We start from the raw sequence: 24,923 nt of genomic DNA, 5'->3' as shown, positions 1-24,923 counted from the left end.
CCAGGAGGGGATGTTTCCCTGGCTGTGTGAATGCCCAGCGAGGCCCAGGGGGATAGAACTTGAATTGTATCTTGGGAAGGAGAAAAAGGTCCAAGGCCTCCTGAAAAGGGCAGCTCAGAAAGGGAGGGAATTGTGCTGGAGGGAAGTTGTGGGCAGCTTAGTGGAAGGAGAATCCAATGACACAGTTCAGCTTTCAGCACCCTGCTGCCTCGCTCCTCCTCTGCCTTCCCCTGGCTCCAGCCCTCGCTGGAGTTTCACTCCAAGTTGTGGTTGCAAAGATAAAAAAAAAAAGGCAGGAGCAGCAAATTCCCTCTGCTGGGGCCTGCAGCTCCCTGTGCTCTGCTCCCCACCTGGGGAACAGGAAAGCAGCTCCTGACATCGTTAGAAGCGCTGAGGCTGCTCCTGGTGCAGCGTGGAAGCAGGACAGGAGGAGCAGCTGGGAGGGTACTTACCCAGTCCCAGTGGATTGGAAGCATCTAGGAGCTCACTGCAGGAAGCAGGGATCCCCTCCAGGGACAAAGCCCATCCTGACACTGGTTTTATGGAGATTCTAACTCATGTAGGAGAGCAGAGCAGCCCTGGGAAGCTCAGCAGGAGCTGGCAGTGGACACTGGCAGCCCAGAGCCAGCTGTGTGGATGGACACAGCCCTCGAGGTGCGGCCTGAGCAGTGCTGAGCACAGGGGCAGAAGAACCTCCCTGGCCCTGCTGGCCAGGCCAGGATCATCCAGTCCAACCCCACTGCCCAAGCAGGGCACCCACAGCAGCTTGCCCAGGGGCACAATGCCCAGGGGGGGTTGGAAGCTCTCCAGAGAAAGAAACTCCAGAAGCTCTCTGGGCAGCCTGCTCCAGGCCTCCAGCAGCCTCACACCAAAGAAGTTTCTCCTCCTGTTCAGATGGAACCTTCTGGGTCCCAGCTTGTGGCTGTTGGCCCTTGTGCTGCCTGGCTTGGTCTGTGCTGGGCTCTGCAGCTGCCTCCCAGCGGGCAGAGCAGTGCAGGCTCTGCACAGGGGCTCGGGGACCAGAGGCTCCTGTGCCAGAAATAGCAACCTGGGCAAATGTGCTTTAGTCTAGGAAAGAGATTCTGAGCAGCTGCTGCTGCACTGAGGATGCTCTCCTATTGATCCCCCGACCTTGGCCTCCTCTCTCCCACCTCTCCCCAAGCAGAGATGCCCTCACACCCTGTGCCCACCCCCAAGCCCCAATCTGAGGGCTGCTCACCGTGGGAAAGCTCTTTGGGAACAACAAATCCTTGGCATGGCCAGCATGGGGGAGCAATGGTCAGCATGGGGAGCAGAGCATTGGCCAGCATGGGGGAGCATTGGTCAGTGTGGGGGAGCATTGGCCAGCACTGGGGAGCATTGACCAGCACTGGGGAGCATTGGCCAACACAGGGGAGCATTGGCCAGCATGGGGGAGCATTGGCCAGCACTGGGGAGCATTGGCCAGCACTGGGGAGCATTGGCCAACACAGGGGAGCATTGGCCAGCATGGGGGAGCATTGGCCAGCACTGGGGAGCATTGGCCAGCATGCCCTGGGGATCTTTCCAGGCTGGACCCAAGCCATTTCTCTTCAGCCACTTCCTCCTCATTCCATAAAAGCTTGGGGAGGGCTGGGATGGGTTTCAGGAGCCCTGGCAGAGACAAGAAGTCTCTTATGGCTCTTCTCTCTATCGATCTGACCCTCCAGATAAGACCTTTCCCTGGAACTCATTGCCTCAGTTGCCCATTTTTGCTCCACAGAAGCCTCCTGCAGTGCCTGCTGCTGGCTGCTGCCTTCGGCGCTTCGGCTGCTGCTGGCCTCTGCTGTGCTGATCAATGCATGATGAGAGCATTGATCAGTCACTGCCCTCCAGCTCCAGCCCTCTCACCCCCACCTCTTCCTTGGCTTCACCTGACACTTCTCCAGACTCTTCTAGATGGTACCAGAGTGCAGCTCCCCTGGGGAGGAGGTGGCAGTGCTGAAGCAGCAGGGAAGTGCTCAAGCAGCCCCTCCTAGGAGGAGAGACTGAGGGGGTTGAGTCTGGAGAGGAGAAGGCTCTGAGTGGACCTTGCAGTATCTTAAAGGGGCTACAAGAAAGCTGTGGAGGAACTTTTTAGGCTGTCAGGCAGTGATAGGACTGGGGGGGATGGAACCAAGCTGGAAATGGGGAGAGGCAGCCTGGATGTCAGGAAGAAGTTCCTCAGCATGGGGGTGGTGAGAGCCTGGCAGGGGTTGCCCAGGTTGGTGGTGGAAGCTTCATCCCTGGAGGTGTTCAAGGCCAGGCTGGCTGAGGCTGTGGGCAGCCTGCTCTGGTGTGAGGTGTCCCTGCCATGGCAGGGGGATTGGAGCTGGCTGAGCCCTGTGGTGCCTTCCAGCCCTGACTGGTTCTGTGGTTCTATGACTGGAGGGGCTGGGCTGGGTGACCTCTGAAGGTCCCTTCCAACCCAACCCATCCCATGGCTGTGTGATCCAGCAGCACTCAGGAGCACTCAGGTGGCTTTGGAGTGCACCCAAGGCCCCCCCAGCAAGACACAGGCAGCAGCTGCCTCGGGCTGGGCTTTCACTGCTTTCAGAGGAGAACTTTCCCAGCACCTGAGCTCAGCTCATCTTCAGCCTCTCTCCCCTGCCCAGGAGTGCTGCAGGCAGCCTGAAGGCGAGGATGGAGCTTCTCAGAGGAGTCTGCTCTGCCCAGCACTGCCGGGGTGGAGCTGCTGCTGCTCCAGGGAGCAGCCCAGGTTGCCTGGAGCCTGAGCTCGCAGCAGCATCCGCAGGGCTGTGGTGGAGGGCAGCTAATGTTACCTGCCTGGCCCCCAGCCAGCGCGGGGAGGAGGACAGGAGGAGAATGTGCACTGCAGAGCTGTGCCAGGAAGCTCTTCTGATGCCCTCTGTGTCCGTCCTTGCGCAGCTGGTGCAGAGCAAACCCTGCCAGGCTGGCAGGCCAAAGCCATGGGGGTGCCCTCCCTCAAGGCACCTTGCAGCCCTCCCCATGGTGGCAATGCTGCTGCTGCTGCCAGCAGTGTTCACTGGGCTTTTGGCATCAGCTTCCTGCTGTCAGTGCAGGTGGAATGGGGCTGCTGGAGGGGCTGTGAGGGAAGAAGTTGCTCCTGTAGGTGGATGTGTCCCCATCCCAGTTCTGCACTGGTTCCACTGGCCAAAACCACTGGGAGCAGAGCAGCTCTTTGCTGCATTCCTTGCAGGTGGAATGGGGCTGCTGGAAGGGCTGTGAGGGAAGGAGTTGCTCCTGGAGATGGATGTGTCCTGCTCTCAGCTCCACGCTGGCTTGTCAGCATCACATCCCTGGATTTGGCAGCTCAGGGAGGCTTCCAGAAGCTGAATAATAAATCAAAGGCCATTAGGGTGGCTGGGAGCTGAGCAGAGGAGGCCTTTAGCCCTGCAACCAGTAAAGCTGCAGTAAGAGCCTTCTGCCTAAGCCCATCATCTCCTGTGCTCCTCGCCGAAACCGCCACGGACAGCTGAGACCTCTGAATCTGCTCTCTCCTAAAGCACTTTGGAGCTCCTGATGAAAAGCACTGAGCAAGAGCAGAGTAATGATAGCTACTATCAGTGCCAGCTCCTTGCCAGCCTTACTGCATGCCACAACCTCTTTGCTTCCCTCCCCTCCTTCTGCCTGTGTCAGATTCCCTGCTCTAGCAAGGGCTCTGCTGGGCTGGGGTTGAGCTTTTGCCCTGCTCTGCAAGGGCTCTGCTGGGCTGGGGTTGGAGTTTTGCCCTGCCCTCCCAAGGGCTCTGCTGGGCTGGGGTTGGGGATTTTTTCCCTCTCCAAGGGTCTGAGGGCATTACAGTAACCCAAAACCTTGCAAAACCACACTTGTGAGCAAAGTGCTGTGGGCTGGCCTGGGCAGGAGATGTTATACAAGGACAGAGCTTTCGTGTTGGTTGCTGGAGGTCCTTCAGGGTTAAAGCCTCCTGCTGCCTTTTAAAGAGTGGGCATAAGCAGCCTGTGAATTCTCAAGAGCATGGATGGGGCTCAGGCTGGAAGTGGAAGAAGTTGCAGCCATCTGGACCCCCTGTGCAGTGGCTGGAGGGAGGCCAACAGCCCAGGGGAGTCTCATCCCTCCATCCCTCACAAGTGCCAGTCCCTCCACCGAGCACAGATGACCCCAGCAGTCCAGACTGCTTGCTTGTGGACAGCTGAAGCTAAAGAATCAGCTTCCAGCCCTGCTCCTCTGCCCTCTGTCTTCCCAGCCCTGTCATGGGGATAAGCCCTGAGGGTTGGAGCAAAGCCTCTCCGCCGTGCAGTGCTGCCAGGGGGCAGAGCAAATGCCTTGCTCCACCTTCCCTCCATCCTTTCCACCTTCCCAGCCTTGTTTTGGGCTCCCAAGGAAACATCCCAAAGATCTCACTCAGCATCAGAGACCAAGGACCAACCTCTCTCTCCTTCCTCTACAGCTGCTGCAGCAGGGCAAGGCCCTTTCCAGGTGGGATTCACCTGTCTGTAGCCATCTCCTTGGGGATGAGAGAACCTGGACCTGGCACCACCTGCCCAGGGACCAGCAAACAGCTTTGTCTGCTCAGAGGCAGTTCACCCAAGCCCTGCATGAGCAGGGGCCTGGATGAGATGATCTCAAGGTCATCCCCTTCCAGCCTCCATCATTCTGTGGCTTTCCCATCTACCAAGGGGAGGTCCAGCCTGGACTTGCCTGGATTGTCCTTTTTCCTCTTTGGAGGTTAAAGATTTGCCTCTCTCCAGGTGTGAGAGACCTGCCCTGGTTTCCAGCAGCTCCCAAACCTGCTGCTGAGCAGTCTCACAGTGACAGAGACCAATTCTGCCAGCACCCTGCAGTGTGTCCTGTCTGCTCTGGAGGACTTCTGTGGGCAGAGCTATCACTAAAGAGATCCCTGCCAGTTCTCTTCTGCTGCTGTCACCCCCCTTGAGCCACCTCTCCAGGCAGAGGGACCTGAGACCTTCCTTGTGAAGGCTGAGGCAAGGAACAGAGCAGCTCAGGAGAAAAGGGCTCAGGAGGGTGACCATGAGCCAGCAATCAGCCCCTGTGGCCAAGAAGGCAAATGGTGTCTGCAGAGGCACCAAGACGAGTGTGGCCAGCAGCTGAGGAAGGTTCTCCTCTTCCTCTACTCTGCCCTGGGGGGTCCAGTTTTGGGCTCCCCAGTCCGAGGAGGACAGGGACTTGCTGGAGAGGGCACAGCAAAGGGCCAGGAAGATGCTGAGGGGACTGGAAGAGCTCTGGTGGGAGTCACTGAGAGAGTTGGGGCTGTTCAGCCTGAGGAAGGGCAGCCTGAGGGGGGTCTCATCAATGCTGATCAATACTTCCAGGGTGGGGGTCAGGAGGATGGGGCCAGGCAGTGGCAGGACCAGGGGTGATGGGCACAGACTGGAAGGTGAGAAGTTCCATCTGAACATGAGCTTCTTCAATTGAAGGGAGGCAGAGCCCTGGGGCAGGCTGCCCTGAGAGGTGCTGGAATCTCCATCCCTGGAGCCACTCCAAACCCACCTGGATGTGCTCCTGGGTGCCCCTCTCTAGGAGAGCCTGCTTGGCAGGGGGGTCAGAGGGGATGATCTCCAGAGGCCCCTTCCAACCCTACCCCTCTGTCAGCCTGATCTCTGTCTCCTGACAGTGTGACCCCTGAGACATGAGGAGGTGTCGCTGCCCATGGCAGGGGGGTGGTGGGGCTGGGGCTGCAGCTAGCTGACCTGTCAGGTCCCTCCCAAGCTAAACCACTCTGTGATTCCCTGGGGTCTGTTGGGTGACAGGAAGGATCGAGGAGCTCAGAGGCCTCTTCCAACCTGGTTAATTCTGTGACTCTGATTCTGTGGCTCTGATTCTCTTGTTCCCTGATTCAGTGATTCTGTGACTCTGATTCTGTGGCTCTGATTCTGTGACTCTCTGGCTCTGTGGTTCTCTGGTTCTGTGACTCTCTGATTCTGCCATTCTGTGGTTCTCTGATTCTCTGGCTCTGAGGTTCTGTGATTCTGTGGCTCTGATTCTCTGGTTCTGTGATTCTCTGACTGATTCTGTCACTCTCTGCTTCTCTGATGCAGTGATTCTGTGACTCTCTGATTCTGCCATTCTGTGGTTCTGTGCTTCCCTGATTCTCTGATTCTGTGCATCTCTGATTCTGTGCATCTCTGACTCTCTGACTCTGTGACTGATTCTCTGACTCTGATTCTCTTCTCTGATTCTCTATTCTCTGCTTCCCTGCCCCTCTGCTTGCCCACCGCGCGCCAGCCATCGCTGGGACCTCACCCCAGCCCCATCCAACCTCCCCAGGTCCTCCCCAAAGGATGACTTGGGAGTTTTGATTTTCCAGCCAGCCCATCCAGCTGATCCCTGCTGTAAACTCCCCCACCGTGGGGGCTGTAGCTGCTGCTGCCTCCTTCTCCCCAGCTCAGAGGTTTATTATCCCTGCAGTCAAAGCTGGTGATGCTGTGAGATCAAAATGCTATTTCTGCCCAGGATTTCTGCAGCTGCCTCCCAGCATTTGCAGCCACTTTCTAGTTATTAAGGCTGAAGAACTCTGTTCCTTCAGCAGAGATTTGCCTTTAATTAGCCAAGGATAAAAGGACAGTGGAAGACAACCCCCACGCCCGGGCGCGAAAGGCTGCTCCCAGAGCCTGCGCCCTCGGCACTGCTGTGCAGGCAGGGAGCAGGTGCCTGGCAGAAGGGATTAGTTCTGCTTCCCTTGCTTGCCTCCCACCTTCACCTCTCCATGGGTAAAGCAACAGCACACACACACCAAAACCCAGCCCACCAAACCCACACGGCCTGGGGGCCTGATCCTGCCCGGAGAGGAGGCGCAGGGAGGGCGGTGCGGGGGCAGGCAGGGGTGGGCTGGGGCCGTGCCAGGAGCAGCTTGGCCTTGGCATCCTCAGCCACCCCCAGCCTGGAGCTGCTCTTGCCAGGAGCTGGGGTTTGGGTTTATTTTGGCTGCATTAAAGCAGCAGCAAGACAAACTCCTCTGGTTCTCAGCAGCCCTTTGGGTTTCCTCCTGCTAAGCCTGAGCCTGCAGTGCCCCCAAGCCTTTGGGGCTCTCTGAGCTCATCCCCCAAACTCAAAGCCTCCCAAAGGCTCAGCTGTGGAGCCTCCTGCAGGTCAGGCCCTGGACCAGAGCCTCCCTCTCCTCTGCCTATCCAAGCTTTGCCCCCCCAGTGTCAAGGCAGGAGTGAGGCAAAGCTCCTGCTGAGCCTTCAGGACCTCCCAGACTGCCTGGACCTGCATTCTGCCACCTGTGTGCAGGATCCAAAGCTGAAGCACTCTCAGCAAGGCTCCTTCTGCATCTCTCCAGCACAGGGCACTGGAGTGGTCAAGCAGGACCTCAGCACACTGGGCTGAGGAAGGCTCCAGGGTGGTCTCCTGTCTCATGAAACGCTGACACTGCAGGAAGAGGCTTCCATGCTCACAGAACCGCAGCAACGTGAGGTGGAGACCTGAGCAGCTCACCCAGCCCAACCCCCTGCAGTCACCAGGGACACTCACACCTGGAGCAGGATGCTCAGAGCCACAAACAGCCTGGTCTGGGATGGTGCCAGGAATGGGGCACCTCTCTGGGCAGCCTGGGACAGGGTCTCATGAAGGGGCAATGGGCACAGACTGGACCCCAGGAGGTTGCAGCTGAGCAGGAGGAGAGACTTGTTTGGTGTTAGGGTGCTTGAGCCTGGAGCAGGTTGCCAGGAGAGGCTGTGGAGTCTCCTTCTCTGGAGAGTTTCCAACCCCACCCTGGGCATTGTGCCCCTGGACAAGCTGCTGTGGGTGCCCTGCATGGGCAGGGGGGGTTGGACTGGATGCTCTCCAGAGGTCCCTTCCAGCCCCCACCACGCTGGGGCTCTGTCAGAGGGCTCTGCCCTGCAGCATTCCCAGTCTGAGCCACTGGAGAGCCACAAACCACTTCTCCAACTTCTCCCTTGGACTGGTCTCCAGAGGTCCCTTCCATCCTGTGCTGGGATTCTGGGGTAGAAGAGATGCAGTGAGCAAATGTTGGGCTGGCTCAAGGCCTCTGGGTAGGGCTGGCTTTGATCCTTGCCTCACAGCTCTGAGTCTGGTCCCAGCAGAGCCTCAGCAGCCTCCACTCTGCACCAGGGCAGGTTCCTCTTTCTCCACCCAGGCACTGCTCCTGTCTGCCCAAGCTCCCCTGCCCCTGCCCCGTGCTGGGGTGCAGCTGAGAGCACTGCTCCCAGGAACAGGCTTTGCAGCACCCAGAGGAGGGAGGAGAAGGAGCAAGGAGAAAGTGGGAAGGAGAAAGCAGGACCTGGCCTGGTTTCCAGAGCTGTGGGATAAATGTGCATCTCCACGAGAGCTCTGCAAGCTCCAAACCTTTGCCTGGAGGTTACCTAAAGATAGGCTGTGGGGGCTCTGCTTCACACCCCCACCCTCACCATGCCTTGCACTTGCAGGCTTGGCTGAGGCTACTCCAGATCAGCAGCTCTGCAGCAGCCATGGCTCCACTTTGTCAGCTCCTCAGAGCATCAGTGGGAGGGCAGCAGGGTCCCAGGGCAGGGAGCCTCTTTCCCTTCCCCACTCTCAGCATTCCACTTAATGAGCTCTTCCCAGCTCCAGCCCAGGAGGTGCTGCCAGCAGCCAAGTGCCCACTTTGCCAAATGGAGGCAGATTTGCTCACAAGCAGCCAGGGCTAAAAGTCTCCACTGGTGCCTGGGGCTGTAATGGGATGGAGCATCCTGAGCTTTCCAGGTTGAGGACCAAGGGCAGAGCTCTCTTGGAGCTTGGATCTTTGCCTGCACTGGAGCAGCTCTGTGAGGAGCAAAGCTTTGAGGCTGAGCCTGCACAAGAGCAGCCCCAGAGGGGATCTGCTCAGTGCTCAGCAAGAGATAAAGGGTGGGGGGCAAGAGGCTGGGGCCAGACTCTGCTCAGTGATGCTCAGGGGCAGGCCAAGGGGCACAAACTGGAGCCCAGAAGGTCCCATGTGAGCAGGAGGAGGTTGTTCAGTGTGAGGGGGCTGGAGGCCAGGAGCAGGCTGCCCAGAGAGGCTGTGGAGTCTCCTTCTCTGGAGACTTTCAAGCCCCATTCCTGTGTGACCTGCCCTGGCTGCCCCTGCCTGAGCAGGGGAATTGGACTGGGTGACCTCCAGAGGTGCTTCCAACCCTCTCCATTCTTTTATTCTATGATCCTGATCCTAAGATTCCTCCCTTGATGTAAACAAGCAGCACTTGGCGAGGCTGAGCCCCCTCATCAGGCAGAGGAGCATCTGCAGAGCTGTGTGGTGTGATCCTCCCCGTGACAAGAGCATCCCTGGGCCACCTTGGAGCTGTCTTTAATTGAGGAGCTGCAGAGAAGCTCTGGGAGGGTTTTTGGTGGGGCTTCACCAGGCAGAGAGGCACCACTCAGCAAAGCAAGCAGAGGAAAGTAGGTCACTCAGCACTGGGGGTAGCCAGCCAGGTCGTGCTCAGCAGGGCTCAGCTGCTCACCCTGCTCAGGATCACTGGGATCAGCTGGGGCTGAAAGGGCTGCCCAAGCATGGGGAGGGCTCCACCTTGGAAGGTGCAATTCATAGGTTCATAGAATGGGTTGGGTAGGAAGGGACCTTAAAGCTCAGCCAGCTCCATCCCCCCTCACCTGCCACAGGCAGGGGACACTTCCCACACCTCCACCAGCACAGGTTGCTCAAGGCCTCATCCAGCCTGGTCCTGAACACCTCCAGGGAGGCTGTGGAGCACAGAATCACCCAATGTGATCTTTGATCACATTGGGTGATTCTGTGCTCCACAACCTCCCTGAGCAGCCTGTGCCAGGGTCTCACCACCCTCACCAGAAGGAACTTCTTCCTCATCTCCCCTCCTCAAGCTTCAATCCCCTCCCTCACCACCATCCTTCTTCTCCCCTCTCTGCAGGCTGCAGCACTCCTGATGGCATCTCCTGCACCTCCCAAACGTGGCTGGGCTGCAGGAGCAGGCTGAGAGCCCAGCAAGTGAAAAGCATTCCCGTGGCTGCCTCACTGCCTGCCCCTGCCAGCACCTCCCAGAGCCTGTGCAGAGCAGAGCACTCAGCAAGAAAAATCCTCCTCCCACTTCGTGTGGGAGATATTTATGAGCCCAGAGGCCAAAGGGGACACAGATAAGGGAAAGAAAAGGTTTGGCATCTGCTGAAGCTGTCTGGAGCTTCTCTCCTGGGTTTGGAACTGGGGCTGAGGAGCACAAAGCAGCCCAGTTTGGAGCTTGCTCCCACTCAGTGCTCCAGCAAATGCTGTGACATTTCACTCAGGAGCATTGCTCATAAATACTTCTGCTAATTTCCCTGCTCTCAAATGCTTTTCCATATTTAAATGTTGAGAATTGGCTGCTCTGAAACTTCTCCTCCCTCCACAACAGCATCCAGCCAGGAGGCTTCAGCCGCCCTTGTGCGCGGCTTTGCTGTCCCAGTGTGGAGCTCGAGTTGGTACAGGCTGCTGATCTGCTCAGGGAAGAGGCAGGGAACTGCTGGAGGGAGTCCAGTGGAGGCTGGGAAGATGCTGGAGGGCCTGGAGTAGCTCTGGCAGGAGCAGAGGCTGAGCCCTGAGCCTGCAGGAGAGCAGTCCCAGAGGGGAGCTGAGCAGTGCTCAGCAAGAGCTAAAGCAGCTGTGGGGGGCAAGAGGCTGGGGCCAGGCTCTGCTCAGTGATGCCCAGGGACACACCAAGCGGCAATGGGCACAGACTGGAGCCCAGGAGGTTGCAGCTGGGCAGAAGGAGAAACTTCCTTGGTGTGAGGGTGCTGGAGCCTGGAGCAGGCTGCCCAGAGAGGCTGTGGAGCCTCCTTGTGTGCAGAGCTTTCAACCCTCCCTGTGGCATTGTGCCCCTGGGCAAGCTGCTGTGGGTGCAGGATGATCTCCAGGGATCTGAGTTGGATTGGATACCCTCCAGAGGTCCCTGCCAGCCCCTGCCATGCTTGGAATTCTGTAAGGAGGTTCCTATGTAGAGGAAATAAACTCAAGTCACCCAACCCACCAAAACTGCACAGCCCCAGGCTGTGCCAGGGGAGGTTCAGGCTGGATATTGGGAGGAAGTTGTTGGCAGAGAGAGTGATTGGCACTGGAATGGGCTGCCCAGGGAGGTGGTGCAGTGCCCACGGCTGGAGGTGCTGAAGCCAAGCCTGGCTGGGCACTGAGTGCCATGGTCTGGTTGCTTGGGCAGGGCTGGGTGCTAGGTTGGGCTGGAGGAGCTTGGGGCTCTCTGCCAACCTGCCTGGCTCTGTGTTCCTCTGCTTCCCTCCCCCCACAGAAGGGCTCCCAGCACAGCTCCTCAATAGTCACAGATTTATTCTGTCCTCAGTGCCCATATTTACAAAAAGAGAAAAACAACTCCTGGCACTCCTGTGTGAGGAGGAAATGATACACCCCCAGGAGGGCCCAGACAGCAAACTCTCCTTTGGCAGAGGTATGTACACAGCTCTGTATAACCTATGTACAACAATCAGCCCTATTGACCCCCTCCCCCCTCCCCAAACTCCCCCCACCCCCTTCCCCCAAGCCAGGACACCCCTGTGTGGTCAATAGGGAGCAAGAAGGTCGGTGGTAGGGGTGGGGGAGGGGGGGGAGGGTACAGCTGGTGTCTACTTTTGTGCCTAGCATGGTGAGATGCTTGGGAATTCCCAGGAGTCCTCCTCCAACCGTTTGCAGACCTCTCCTCGTTCCTGGTCCCAGTTCCTCTCGTAACCATAGAAACAAAAAGGTTCAGCTCCAGCATCCTTAGGATGAGTCCTTCTTGGCTTTCCTCTTCCTATGGATTGGCTCAGATTTAGGCACCCCCCCGTGGGAGGGGTTGGGGGGAGGGTGGGGGTCGATCCAAGATCCTTTTGTTGGGGTTTTATTTGTTTGGTTGTGATTGGGTTGGATTTTTTTGCCTCCCTCTTCTCTTTGCTCTTCAAGGGGAGGCCAAAGAAGAGCTCAAGCGAGGAGGGAGCGAGTGCAAAGCAGGGGGTGGAAGGCTGCTGGCAGGCAGCAGGGGAAGGGAAGGGAAAAATCCAATCAAGAATTAAAAGCAAAACAAAACAACCCCCCAAAAAACCACCAAACCCTCCCCCCAAAACAATAAACCAAACCTAAAGACCAGCCCCAAGCTCGGGACACCCAAAGAAGGCTGGAGAGGAGATGGAGGCCCTGTGAGCACCCATGTGTGTGGCCCCCGGGTTGGTTACATCACATCCAGCAGCTTCTCCAAGCCAAATTGTTCCTCTTGAGGGAGGGGAAGGAGAAGAGAAAGAAGGAGAAGGAACCTCTCTGCCGCCGCACGGAGCTGGGCTGGGGCTGCTCTGCTCCCAGGGCGGGTGGATGCTGTGCTCTCAGGGATGCTTTCTGCCACCAGGGGCTGCTCCCTCATGCCCACTGTGGGATGCGGTGGGGTCACAGCACACAGTGCCCAGAACGGGAGGATGAGCTTTGGGCAGGCAAAGGCAGTGACATCACCGGGAAGAGAGCAAGGCTGTGGTGGGCAGCAGTGCTTTGGCCAGAGCAGGGCAGTGGCTGGGGCTTGGGGGGGGGACTTAGAGAAGCATAGGATCTTAGAATGGTTTAGGTTGGAAGGGCCCTCAAGGATCAGGCAGTTCCAACCCCCTGCCATAGGCAGGGACACCTCTCACACCTCCCTGCCCTGGGACTCATGGTGAGGGCAGCAGCTGGTCCCCAACAGGAGGGACTGAGGGATGTGCTGGGCATGGAGGAGCTTGATTGCTGCCAGGGATCTGAGGATGGAGCCACAGCCATTTTTGAGGGGCAAAACAAAGTGGTTTGGGGCTGACTCCTCCTACCCTCAGCCCCTTCCTCCCTAGCAGGACACTGCTCAGGCCCCACCGAGTGAAGAACCCCTGAGACCCCCTCCATGGATGCAGACCTTGAGATCAACCCAGCTCAGCCCCACAGATGCTCCTTGGCACCAGCCTGGGCCCAAAAGCCAGCACGGCTCAAGGGGCTTCAAACCCACCCAAACCAACCTGGCAAAGCCCCACCTGGTGCAGCACAAACCAATCCCTTCCCCTCCTGCTTGGCTTTCCCTGCTCAGCCACAGCACCCTGGGGACAGATCCAAGCTGGGGGCTTCAGGACCCAGAGCAGAGCTGCTGGCTGGCAGAGGGATGCCTACAGCTGGATGCCACCAGCCCCTCAGGATGCTTTCAGTGCCAAGACCAGAGCTGAATCTCTCTCTTCACCCAGATCCATCCCTGAGTGCACTGCAAGCTCTGGGAAAGCTACAAGACTTTGGCAGCGATTTCCAGGTCTGACCCAGGAATTATCTGATAACAAAGCAAGGCCCTTCCTGAAATACCTCCTCCTCCTCCTCTGTCTTTTTCTCTCCTTCTGTGTATTTATGCACAAATATGCCCATATTTATACACCCACGTGCCACACTGAGTGCCAATCCAGGGATCCTTCTCTTGCTATGGCTCAGCACACGGAGCTGGAGGACCTGGGCACCAAGCAGCACTGCAGAGATCTGCTGTGCCCCAGCAGAGACCAAGCAGCACTGCAGAGATCTGCTGTCCCCCAGCAAGAACCAAGCAGCACTGCAGAGATCTGCTGTCCCCCAGCAAGAACCAAGCAGCACTGCAGAGATCTGCTGTCCCCCAGCAAGAACCAAGCAGCACTGCAGAGATCTGCTGTCCCCCAGCAGAAACCAAGCAGCACTGCAGAGATCTGCTGTGCCCCAGCAGAGACCAAGCAGCACTGCAGAGATCTGCTGTCCCCCAGCAAGAACCAAGCAGCACTGCAGAGATCTGCTGTCCCCCAGCAAGAATCAAGCAGCACTGCAGAGATCTGCTGTCCCCCAGCAAGAACCAAGCAGCACTGCAGAGATCTGCTGTCCCCCAGCAAGAACCAAGCAGCACTGCAGAGATTTGGTGTCCCCCAGCAAGAACCAAGCAGCACTGCAGAGATCTGCTGTCCCCCAGCAAGAACCAAGCAGCACTGCAGAGATCTGCTGTCCCCCAGCAAGAACCAAGCAGCACTGCAGAGATTTGGTGTCCCCCAGCAAGAACCAAGCAGCACTGCAGAGATCTGCTGTCCCCCAGCAAGAACCAAGCAGCACTGCAGAGATTTGGTGTCCCCCAGCAAGAACCAAGCAGCACTGCAGAGATTTGGTGTCCCCCAGCAAAAAAAAAACACTGCCCCACATAGGTAATTTTTGCCTAGCAGCCTTCATCACTTGGTGGTGTCCAACCAGCACTGGAGCCTCACCACAGTGCCCTCAGCAGAGGATCTGGGAGGATGTTCAAGGGCTGATGTGCTGCCCACAGGCTTGGTGGCAGGAGGCAGTCCAGGCTGCAGCCACCAGTTTCACTCTCTGCAGACCCAGGGCACAAAGGGTGAAACTGAAATACAGGAGCTGAATCCTCTGGGTGCCAACCCAGCAGCACCTCCAGAGAGCAAAACAGCTTCAGACCTCTGTTCCAGCCCTGGAGATGGGCAAACACCTCCAAGGGAAGAGGAGAGAAACAAAACCACCTACACGAAGTGGCTTGGTACAATCAGAGGAGAGGATGGGACCCTTCCCCAGTCCTCAATTCAACCTTCCCAGCCAGAGTCACTTGGCAGAGTCATTTTTGCACCTTTTAGAGTCAGGAGGAGTTTTGGGTGCTCGACATCTCCATGGAAAGAGGCTCAGAGTCCCTCAGAGTAAATTCCTCAAGGAAAAAAAAATACACCCCCAAAAAAAGGAGAGAATAAAGAACCCCAAACCCAGCCCAGCAAACCCCACAGCCTCCTCCTGAGAAACTGGTTCAAGATCACATCAGTGAGTCAGAAGCAAAGCCAGAAATAGCACTGGAGCTGCGACCTGCAGGCACAAATCCCATCACAGAGCTATGGGGGAACCACTCCTCTGCGTGGGAGAGCAGCCTGGACCCTTCTGCTCCCTGCAGCCCAATGGCTCCCTCCAGCCAGGGCCCCCATGGACCTTCTTTTTCTTTGCCCTGAACCAAACACCTGAGCACTTCTCTGGCTGTTTATTGCCTCACTTCCCAAGCATGGTGCCAAGGGCAGCCCAGAGATGCTCTTCCCCCAGGGCTTGTTGTCCTCAGGAACATCTGCCTGGGTCAGGACAGATCCTGGGCTCCTTGCACAGAGGAAGGGACTGGCTGCTGGCCCCTGCTGTGGGGACAGAAGTCAGCTCCTGTTGGTGGTGGCAGGAGGAATGTGGCCTTGTGCTCCTCAGCTCTGTTCATCCCTGAGATGTGGCTCTGGGGCTTCCAAAGGGTCCCTCTCCAGCTTGCTGAGTGGGTTTGTATGTGCCTGACCCAGCTCACAGACCCACTCTCACCCCCTGCCTGGCTCCAGAAGGCCCATGGGGGACACCATGCCCAGGACACCACCAACCTGCCCCCCAAAACTGTCATCTTCCTGAACCACAGCAGAGCTCATGCTCCCAGGATGCACCCAGAGCACTCCCTCCACATCATTCAAAGCCCACAGGCATTAAACCACCAGAGGCTTTGCAAAGCCCCACTGAGTGCCACCATCCTCCCAAAGGACCTGCAACAGCTGCCAAGTCCAACTGAGTGCCACCATCCTCACAAAGAACCAACAACTTCAAAGCCTCACTGATTGCCACCACCCACCCAAAGAACCCCCAGCAGTTGCCAAGTCCCCTTGGGTGCCACCACCCACCCAAAGAACCCCCAGCAGCTGCCAGTCCCCTTGGGTGCCACCATCCACCACAAAGAACCTCCAACAACTTGTCCTCAGCCTTGGTGCCTTCCCCCACACCCGAGATGGGGTCACCCAGAGTGCCCACGGGTGGGCAGGCAGCATCCTGGTGCCTGAGGCAGCTTCCCCATGCAGGCTCACACTGCCCTGGACCCACCAGGAGCAGGATGGGTGGCAGTTGGCCACCAGCCCCACCCTGCTCCATGGGTCCAGCTTCAGGGGCAGAGCTTTATTGCTTTTTTGAATGTGTCTCAGCTGTCAGTGGGCTCCAGGAGCCTCCACTGCAGAGCTGCAGCAGCACAGAGGGAGGAGAAGATTCCCAGTATCATTAAAGACAGGCTGGGGTCCCATGCTGCGTGGTGCTGAGCACCTTTGAGACCCAAGGTGTGGATGCTGCTGGTCCTGTGCCCCAGACAGAAGCCAGGACTCTTGTGCACTGATCATGGACACTTGGTACTGGTTTGAGCCAGGCTGGAATAAATCAATTAATCAATCAGATAAAAGCCAGGAGTGATTCCAGCAGACTGAGGGGAGCTGCATCAGCACCAGAGGTGGGTCCAGCCCCAGAGCAGCATTGGACCATTGCTGTAGAATAGGCTAGCACCCTTGGTTTGATTGTTATTACTATGGTTGCCCTCTCTGACCTCAGGGAGGGGCTGGCTGCCCACCCTTGCTCTCTCTGCAGTGGAGCTCCCTCCTGGTGCCCACATCACTGCAGTGGCACAGCACAGACTGTGCCCCAGCTGCACCCCAGCTCAGCCCTCAGCTCAAAAACCTAATGAGCCCCACCCTGCACCCCAGAGAGGGTCTGCTCAACCACCACCTTGCAAGAGGCTTGCATCTCTCTCCTTTGACCTGGCAGAGGTGCCCATCCCAAGGGTTAGTCTGCAGTGGGGAGAAGTGCAAGGAAGTGCAGGCAGGGATGGAGAAAGCAAATGAGATGCCCTGGGCCAGCTCCCACCCATCCCAGACAGCAGCAAGGGTGAAGAAGCAGAGGCAGCCTCAGGGTCTCTGCACCTTCACTCCTCACCTGCTAACACCCCCGGGAGAAGGCAAAGCAAAGGCTCGAAGGCACCAGCTTGGACCCAGCCCTCCCTCAGGAGGTGCCCTCTCTGCCACAAAGCAATAAACCACCAGCCCCGAGGCTCTGCACAGCTGGGAAGGAGATTTCCCCCCTCAAACACAGCCTGCCCTGGTGACCCCAGAAGGATCCCAGGTGAGCTTCAGGGGCTGGGGTAGATGCCCTTCAAATTCCCTTCTGACAATGAACTCTTCGTGGCTGGAATCTGTGATCTGGAGGTCTCTTCCAGCCAGGCAGCTCTGTGGTTCTATGCTGCTGTGGGCACCGTGGGGCTGCAGCCCCTGTGCCACCACCCCAGCAGCCCTGAGCTGGGCACCGTGGGGCTGCAGCCCCTGTGCCACCACCCCAGCAGCCCTGAGCTGGGCACCGTGGGGCTGCAGCCCCTGTGCCACCACCCCAGCAGCCCTGAGCTGGGCACCGTGGGGCTGCAGCCCCTGTGCCACCACCCCAGCAGCCCTGAGCTGGGCACCGTGGGGCTGCAGCCCCTGTGCCACCACCCCAGCAGCCCTGAGCTGGGCACCGTGGGGCTGCAGCCCCTGTGCCACCACCCCAGCAGCCCTGAGCTGGGCAGCCGAGGGCTGGGGCTCTGCGCTCTCTCTCTCTAAGTATCTCTACACACACAGACAAGAACTGGCTGGGAAAGAGCTGGAGACTGCTGACCAAACAAGCCAGGAGAGCTGCTACCTGCTCTTCCACCTGCCCTCCCTGCTCCACCCTGTGTTCTGCTCCTGACACTCAGCTTAATGACTAATTACTCACCCCATAATGAGCGCAGGTGTTTAACTTTCAGCTCACCTTGCCTGAGCAGGCTCTCTGGTGTCTGCCTGCTCCAGCTCTTTGCCTCCTTTCTCTCTCCTCCCCCTTTCTCAGCCCACAACTTCCCCAGCCAGGGAGCCTAACTAAGCAGGGAGGTTATTGTCTTGCTTTTGTTCTTTGCTTTTTTCCTTCCTTTCGGGTAACCTCCACCCCCCCGAGCTGCCAGAGCATCTCTAAACGCTACAGACAGGACTACTGCAGAGAGGCTACTAAGGAAAAGAGATTATTGGTGTGTGTATTAACTACTCAGACTCATGCAACACCTACCCATGCAGCTGTACGACTGGTTACATGGCACTGCAGCATAAATATATCATAGGCCACAGCAGAGTTGCTCCAGTTTTAGAGAGAGAGAGAGAGAGAGATTTAAAACCAACACAAAAGCCCCCAGAGATGCTTTCCCACCCCCTTCTGTGTGTCTGTGTCTGTGGGTTTGTTTCTTTGTTTTCCCCCAACTCAGGTGCCTTTGGTTCATCAGGAAAGAAAACAACAACAACTCTTGAAGGGGGCCTGGGGGGTGGCAGATCGATGGCTAAAATAAATAAGCAAAACCCCAAGCGCTTGATTTATTTACTCCTCCTCCTCCTCCTCCTCCTTCCTCCCCCCTCCATGCCCCTTAACCTTTCTTCTCCCGATGCCTAGCATTGAAAATTTAAGACTTAATAAATAATGTGCTTGTCACACTAATGAGCCTTCCCCTGGGCCTCACCCTGGCACACTGCAGTGGCTGAGACTGTTGCAGCATGCAGCATTTTCCGTTACGAAACGCGAGCCTCGGCGCTGCGCTGGCGCTCGGCGCTCCCCGGCGCTGGCAACCTGAGCCTGCAGGTGGCTCGGGCGCACCACTGCAGCTTCCCTTCGCTGAGCTCTGCCTGACCTTTGATTGTTTGGTTTGGTTTGGTTTGGGGTTGGGTTGTTGGTTTTTTTTTTAACCCCCATCCCTGGAAGCTGAGAAATCTCCTCCCATCCCCACCCACCCCCACTCAGCTCCATCAGGCTACCCCGAGATGACCTCGGAGTTACCACTCCACCAACATCCCCATCCTGCTGCTCCCCTCCAGACCAGCTTGGGATGGGAAGAAGGGAAACAAAATGGTTTGGTTGGGGTGGTTGGGTTGGTTGGGGTTGATTGGTTAGGTTGGGTTAGTTTGGTTGGGGTTGGTTAGGGTGGGTTGGGTTGGTGTGGTTTGGTTGGGGTTGGTTGGGGTTGGTTTGTTAGGGTGGGTGGGGTTGGTTTGGTTGGTTTGGTTAGGGTTGGTTGGGTTAGTTTGGTTGGGGTTGGTTGGGGGTGGTTTGTTAGGGTGGGTTGGGTTGATTGGTTTGGTTTGGCTAGGGCTGGTTGGGTTAGTTTGGTTGGGGTTGGTTGATTGGGTTGGTTGGTTTGGTTGGGGTTGGTTGGTCTGTTGGGGGGGATTGGGTTGGGTTGGTTGGGTTGTGTTGGGTCGGATTGGATTGGTTGGGGTTTTTTGGGTTGATTGGTTTGTTGGGTTGGGGTTGGTTGGGTTAGTTGATTGGTTTGGGTTAGTTGGTTGGTTTGGGTTAGCTGGTTTGTTGGGTTGGGGTTGGTGGGGTTGGGTTAGTTGATTGGATTGGGTTAGTTGGTTGGTTTGGGTTAGCTGGTTTGTTGGGTTGGGGTTGGTGGGGTTGGGTTGGTGGGTTGGGTTGGTTGGTTTTGGTTCTGTTTCTTTGCATGTTTTTCTCACAGGGATGCTTACTCAGTGTGGAAAATCAAAGGTTGAAGAGTCACTTACACAGCTACTGCTTCCCATGCAGAACCGAATGTACACCGTAGAAAAGAGCTGTGGTAGCTACGCCGCGGAGCAGCGCTCGGGAGCTGCGCTTGTTCCACTCGGGCTCGGCAGGGCAGGGGCCGGGGTCTGGAGCGCGCTTTAGACGTCAGTGAGCATCTTGGTGATGTTCACATAGTTTGTGTTAGCCAGGGTGCAATTGGCTGTCTTCAAGTTCTCCTCCCTAAAGTCCTCATTGCTATTGTTTACGCCTTCCTGAATCTCCATGTAGTCAGACTTACTAATGGTAGAGGCACTTCTGCTTTTCTTTAGGTCAGGGGAAGAGGGGATCTTTGGGCAGCTGGTTACTTGCAGATACTGAGCCTGCTCCTCTCCCTCCGTCTCCCGGTGGTAGAAGTAGTTGAAGTTAGAGACTATGACGGGCACTGGTAAGGCAATCGTTAGGACGCCGGCGATGGCACACAAGGACCCCACTATTTTGCCCCCGATGGTGGTGGGGACCATGTCCCCGTAGCCCACGGTCGTCATGGAAACCACGGCCCACCAGAAGGCGTCGGGGATGCTGGGGAACTGCGACTCGCTCTCGTCGGCCTCGGCGAAGTAGACGGCGCTGGAGAAGAGGATGACGCCGATGAAGAGGAAGAAGATCAAGAGGCCCAACTCCCGCATGCTGGCCTTGAGGGTCTGGCCCAGGATCTGCAGCCCCTTGGAGTGCCGGGAGAGCTTGAAGATCCTGAAGACCCTGACCAGGCGGATGACTCTGAGGATGGCCAAGGACATGGCTTGCTGGCCCTGCTGCCCATCCTCCGGCTTCTCGGCCAGCTCCGTGCCCAGCGTGATGAAGTAGGGGATGATGGCCACGATGTCGATGATGTTCATGATGTTGGTAAAGAAGCCAGCCTTGCTGGGGCAGGCAAAGAACCTCACCAGGAACTCGAAGGAGAACCAGATGATGCAGAGGGTCTCCACGATGAAGAAGGGGTCGGTGAAGGAGGTGGACTGCTGGTAGCCCATGCTGCTGTTGGAGTAGGGGGGGTGGCTCAGCCCACTGCCGTGCATGTCTTCGTTCTCGTCCCGAAAGATGGGCAACGTCTCCAGGCAGAAGCTGACGATGGAGATCAGAATCACCATGACGGAGACGATGGCGATGATCCTGGCGGGGCCTGAGCTCTCGGGGTACTCGAAGAGCAGCCACACTTGTCTCTGGAACTCGTTCTCAGGCAAGGGCCTCTCCTCTTCTTTGATGTAGCCTTCGTCCTCCCGGAACATCTCCATCGCCTCTTCCCCCAGCTCGTAGAAGCGAATCTCCTCGGAGAAGATGTCCAGGGGCACATTGACAGGCCTCCGCAGCCTGCCGCCGGACTGGTAGTAGTAGAGGATGGCATCGAAGCTGGGTCTGTTCCTGTCAAAGAAATACTCGTTCCGGAGAGGGTCAAAGTATCTCATCCTCTTTTTGGGATCCCCTAGCAAGGTCTCTGGGAACTGGGCCAGCGTCTTGAGCTGCGTCTCGAAGCGCAGCCCCGAGATGTTGATGACCACCCTCTCGCAGCACTCATGGTCGGCCTCGGGGTTATAGGTGTCCTGCGGGTGGCCGGGAAGAGCTGCAGCTTCGTCTGCAGGATCTCCTGTAGCCACTGTCATAATTGGCCTTTAAAGAGAAAGCCTGAGATGCTAAACTCTTCCCGGTGGTGGTGGTGGTGGTGGTGGGGTCGGATTCAGGGCAGGGTTACTATCCTGCGGAAGGACAGGGACGTAGGTTTGGAAGTGTCTCATGAAAAGGCGAAGGGAGGAGATGTGGGAACACAAAAGAAACCAAAACAACAACGATAACAAAAAAAGACAAAGAAGAAGAAAAATTAAAAGAGAAAAGAAAAAGAAAAGGGAAAAAAAATGAAAGGAAAGAAAACAAAAAAACGAAGAAAGGAAATCAGCCCTGCTGAGAAAGAGAGAGATGGAATAAAGTTGGGGGGAGGAGGCAAGAGGAGAGCAGATCCCTTCACTAGCCTTGCCTATCCCTTTCCTCGGGGGCTGGGGGGGTTGATTTACCTTCGTCGGGACGGGAGCTCAAAACCTCCCAGCTAAACCCATCAGGTGGGAGAGAGCAAACACCTGAGGAAGCATCACCTCTTCTAAACCCATGCAGACAAACCTGGCCCGGGCAAAACACAACTTTGTGTTGGCTTAAAAAAAAAAACCCACCCAAATTCCTATTTAATTTATAAAGAACAGAAAGAGAGGAGGGAGGAAAGGAGGGGAGGGAAGGGATGGGAAAGGCAGGAGGAAAAATAACCCCGTGCTGAGGGAAGCCCGCGGGGCGCCGGGGAGAGGGCAGCCCAGGCTCGGCTCCTCTGCAGACATGCAGCTAAGGGTTAACCAGGCTGAACCGTGCAGGCTCAGGCAGCCTAAACCCTCCAGGAGGGCTCTGGGTTTAAGCTGGACACCTTCCCACTCCTCTCGCCCCAGCCGGGTGACATGCTGCCCTCCCTGCCTGCAGCCGGCCGGGCCGCCTTGGCTCGGAGCCGCCGGTGGCAGCTGCCCCGCGGGCCACTGCAGTCCCCCTCCTCGACCGCTGGTGTCCCGGCTCCTGTCATCCTCTGCAAACCACCATGGCACACAGAAAACGAATCACATTACCTGGAGAAGCCAAATCTTAGTGTCTCTTAGTAACACCGAATATCTGACCCTGGGGAAATCCTAGAGAGAAGGAGAGGCTTCCAAGATCCCCATAATTTCCTCTCTCTTCAAAGTTAAAAATAATGGTGAGTCATCGCAGAAAAAAAGAGGAGAAGGGACATAAAAGGGGTTAGATTCCCAGATGGTGGAAGTCAGGTCTTGTAATGGTTTGGACTGGAGAGAGAGAGAAAGAGAGACAGAGAGACAGAGAGACAGAATCTTCCCGGGAGCTGTCGCGGATCCGCACTTCAGGGCAGAGGAGCGTCTGGCTGATGCCTTCGGTCCGCCGGTGGGGAGATGCCAAGCTCAGCAGCAGCCGATGTCCCCTGTGTCCTCGGGAGGTGTGGCATCGCCTGCAAAAAACACCCAGAAGGTAGCGAGCTGCTGGGGGTTCGCAAGGAACATCTGCAAAGCTTCAGCTCCTCCGGGCACCCCTCGGGTTGGTGGTTTGGTGGGGGGGTGGGGGGGTGGGGGGGTGGCTTCTCTCGCTTCTCCCTGCGAGCTGCTTGCCCTCTGCCTGGCCAACCTGCACTGCAACACGAGAGCAGGGCGAGAGTGCGCTAGCGGCAAGGCGGAAAAAACCAGAGCCAGAGCTCCTTCTGCCTGCGCTCAGCGCCAGGGACGAGCTGCCCGGGGAGCCGGTGCCAGCCGACGGAAAGCAAGGCGGGGGGGGGAGGGTGGTGTGGAAAACGACACAGCCCCCACCCTGGCCGCTGAAGCTCTGCAAAGCCCTGATGGGTTCCCAGCACCGCCGAAGCACCCAGGAGTTGGTGGTACCCACTGGGAGCAGCGCCCACGCCGTCGCGTTCCCGGGTGATTCAAGAAGGCTCCGGCTCCATCCGCCAGACTGAACCCCCACACACTGGTTTCTGTCTGTCCCTCTCCCCCCCCCCTCCCCCCAAAGACCACCTGCCCCCTCCCCTAGACGGCTCCGAGGAGCCCCAGGCATCGTGGGCCCAACTGTGGTGGGACCCACGCGACTCTGCCCTCCTCATCCTCCCAAAAGCCAGCCCTCTGGCTAGGCCACCCCCGCGGGGACGTCTCACGGGGATGCCGAGGCTCATATCCCCAGTGGGGTCATCAGCATCCCTGCTCCTGCCCAGATCACCCCACACTGCCTCACACCAAGGGGATGCTCAACCCACAGAGGTCCAACCAGCCTCTTTTTTTTATTCATCCCTCTCCCTCCCCTCCTCCCCCCAAAGGGAAAGAAAAAAACCCACAAACAACAACAAAAACCCCAACCCCCCCAACCCACGAACCACCATAAAAACCCCTCTAACCTCCCTTCTGCTGCTCCAACTCGACTTGTCTACTTTGAGCCAGGCTTACAGAACCGGGTAGGGGAGGCAGGTGGAAAATAACCCCACGGTCCCGATCTCCTCGGGAAAGATTTCAGCCATCTCCAGGCCATTTATGCCTGCAGGTTCCTCTCTTCATCCCCCGAGGCGCAGAGCTTGCCGCAGATCCCTCTTTTCTGGGTAATTTCCCCTCTCCGTGCAGCCCTCCTCTCCCTTCTCCTTATGCACTAGAAAAAATAGTACAACCCTGACAGGGCTTGCAGCATTCAACTGCTTCACTTAACCCTTTTCCTGCCAGGCCTGCAGCAGAGGAGCTCCTATTTGTCCCAATTTGGGTTTTTTTATTCCTCCTTTCCCTGCATTTCCCTCCCCTCCCTCCACCCCCTCCCCAGACCTCCCTCCACCGCTCGCTCCTCAAGGGTCCAGCCGGATTCAGCCTTCCCTGACTCCTCCAACCACCACAGCAAAACATCTCAAACACCATCTTGGTGATGCTACCAGGAGGAAAAAAAAAACAACCCCAAACCAAATTATCCAACAGCTGCAGCATCAAGGAATCACAGCTCCCAGTTTCACCAAAACTCAACCAATTTTGGAAGGTGGGTTTGGGTTGGGCTTTTTTTCTGTCCCTCTCAAGACACTTTTCCCCCTGCCTGTGAGCTCTCTCCTCCCTGTTTCTCCCTCCCCAGGCTTGTTTAACAGCACAGTTCCCTTCCTGTTGGCTTTGACATGGTGGTTTTTATTTGGCATGAGGACCAGGCTGAGCCCAAACCCGAGAGGTGATGCCTGGTGCTCAGCAGAGGTGGGTACAGCATCATCTCCGTTGGCATCACACAGCCCAGCTCTCAGTTTCTCCTACTTTCTCCCCAGCAGATGCTCTCCAGGCAAACATTCCCTGCTGCTCCCATCATCTTTGGGGTTAATTCATGCAAATTTGGGGTTCGGGAAGGGAGAAGTGAAGAAGATTTGCCCCAGACACACTCTCCCACAGCTGCTCCCAGCATCTTTGGGGTTAATTCATGCAAATTTGGGGTTCGGGAAGGGAGAAGTGAAGAAGATTTGCCCCAGACACACTCTCCCACAGCTGCTCCCAGCATCTTCGGGGTTAATTCATGCAAATTTGAAGGTTGGGAAGGGAGAAGTGAAGATTTACCCCAAACACCCTCCCTCACCACTGCTTCAAGCATCTTCGGGGTTAATTCATGCAAATTTGGGGGCTGGGAAGGGAGAAGTGAAAAAGATTTGCCCCAAACATCCCCCACGCTGCTTCAAGCATCTTTGGGGTTAGTTCATGCAAATCTGGGGGCTGGGAAGGGAGAAGTGAAGAAGATTTGCCCCGAGACCATCAGACGCCTCCCAGCCGTCCCAGCCCGCGGGCAGGAGCCGTGCCTGGGTTTCGGCAGGGGGGCACAGGCTTGAGGACAAGGTCACGGTGGAGACCAAAGCGCAGGTCCCCTCCGCTTGCAGAGGCTCTGGCCAAGCTGCGTTTAAGCAGGGCAGTGATGGGGAAGGGAGGGGTGGAAAAGGATGCAAAGATGGGGAGGGAGGCGGCGGAGGTGGGGGGACAGAGAAAAAGGCACCAACTTACACTCGGCTCTGCAGTCAGGCATGCGGCGAATGCACAAGCAGCAACCGCTCTGCTCTGCGCCGCTGCCGGCACCTCTCACCTCCAGCCCCCCAAACTCCTACCCCCGGAGTCAGCCGCGGAAGGCGGCAAAGCTTCTCATG

At 57.2% G+C, this 24,923-nt stretch overlaps 1 protein-coding gene across 5 annotated transcripts; it reads right to left on the bottom strand.

Moving 5' to 3' along the window:
• Nucleotides 1-3,293: 3,293 nt before the first annotated feature.
• On the bottom strand, nt 3,294-24,858 carry KCNA2 (potassium voltage-gated channel subfamily A member 2). 5 transcript variants are annotated; one of them, XR_010308845.1, is made up of 4 exons: nt 24,784-24,858; nt 23,178-23,422; nt 19,225-22,247; nt 3,294-3,311 (listed from the first exon to the last, which is right to left on the bottom strand). XR_010308845.1 is itself a non-coding variant. In XM_064173926.1 (4 exons), the coding sequence occupies exon 4, from the start codon at nt 20,860-20,862 to the stop codon at nt 19,363-19,365; it is 1,500 nt and encodes a 499-aa protein (XP_064029996.1). In that variant the 5' UTR covers nt 20,863-21,157; nt 21,856-22,247; nt 23,178-23,422; nt 24,784-24,858; the 3' UTR covers nt 12,799-19,362. The 5 variants fall into 5 exon arrangements, 3 of the variants coding, with proteins under 3 accessions (XP_064029996.1, XP_064029997.1, XP_064029995.1); XR_010308844.1 differs by lacking the exon at nt 3,294-3,311 and adding an exon at nt 12,799-17,807; XM_064173926.1 differs by lacking the exon at nt 3,294-3,311 and having other exon boundaries at nt 12,799-21,157; nt 21,856-22,247.
• Between the last annotated feature and the right edge of the window lie 65 nt (nt 24,859-24,923).

This window comes from Pogoniulus pusillus, chromosome 39 (genome assembly GCF_015220805.1).
Source record: "Pogoniulus pusillus isolate bPogPus1 chromosome 39, bPogPus1.pri, whole genome shotgun sequence".
In the NCBI taxonomy this organism is placed as follows: domain Eukaryota; kingdom Metazoa; phylum Chordata; class Aves; order Piciformes; family Lybiidae; genus Pogoniulus; species Pogoniulus pusillus.
Note: the sequence above shows the minus strand (reverse complement) of the source record. Positions and strands in the feature narration are given on the sequence as shown.

Bases quoted from the DNA above. Each gene is read 5' to 3' on its own strand.
- KCNA2 (XM_064173926.1), bottom strand. From the start codon at position 20,862: ATGACAGTGGCTACAGGAGATCCTGCAGACGAAGCTGCAGCTCTTCCC.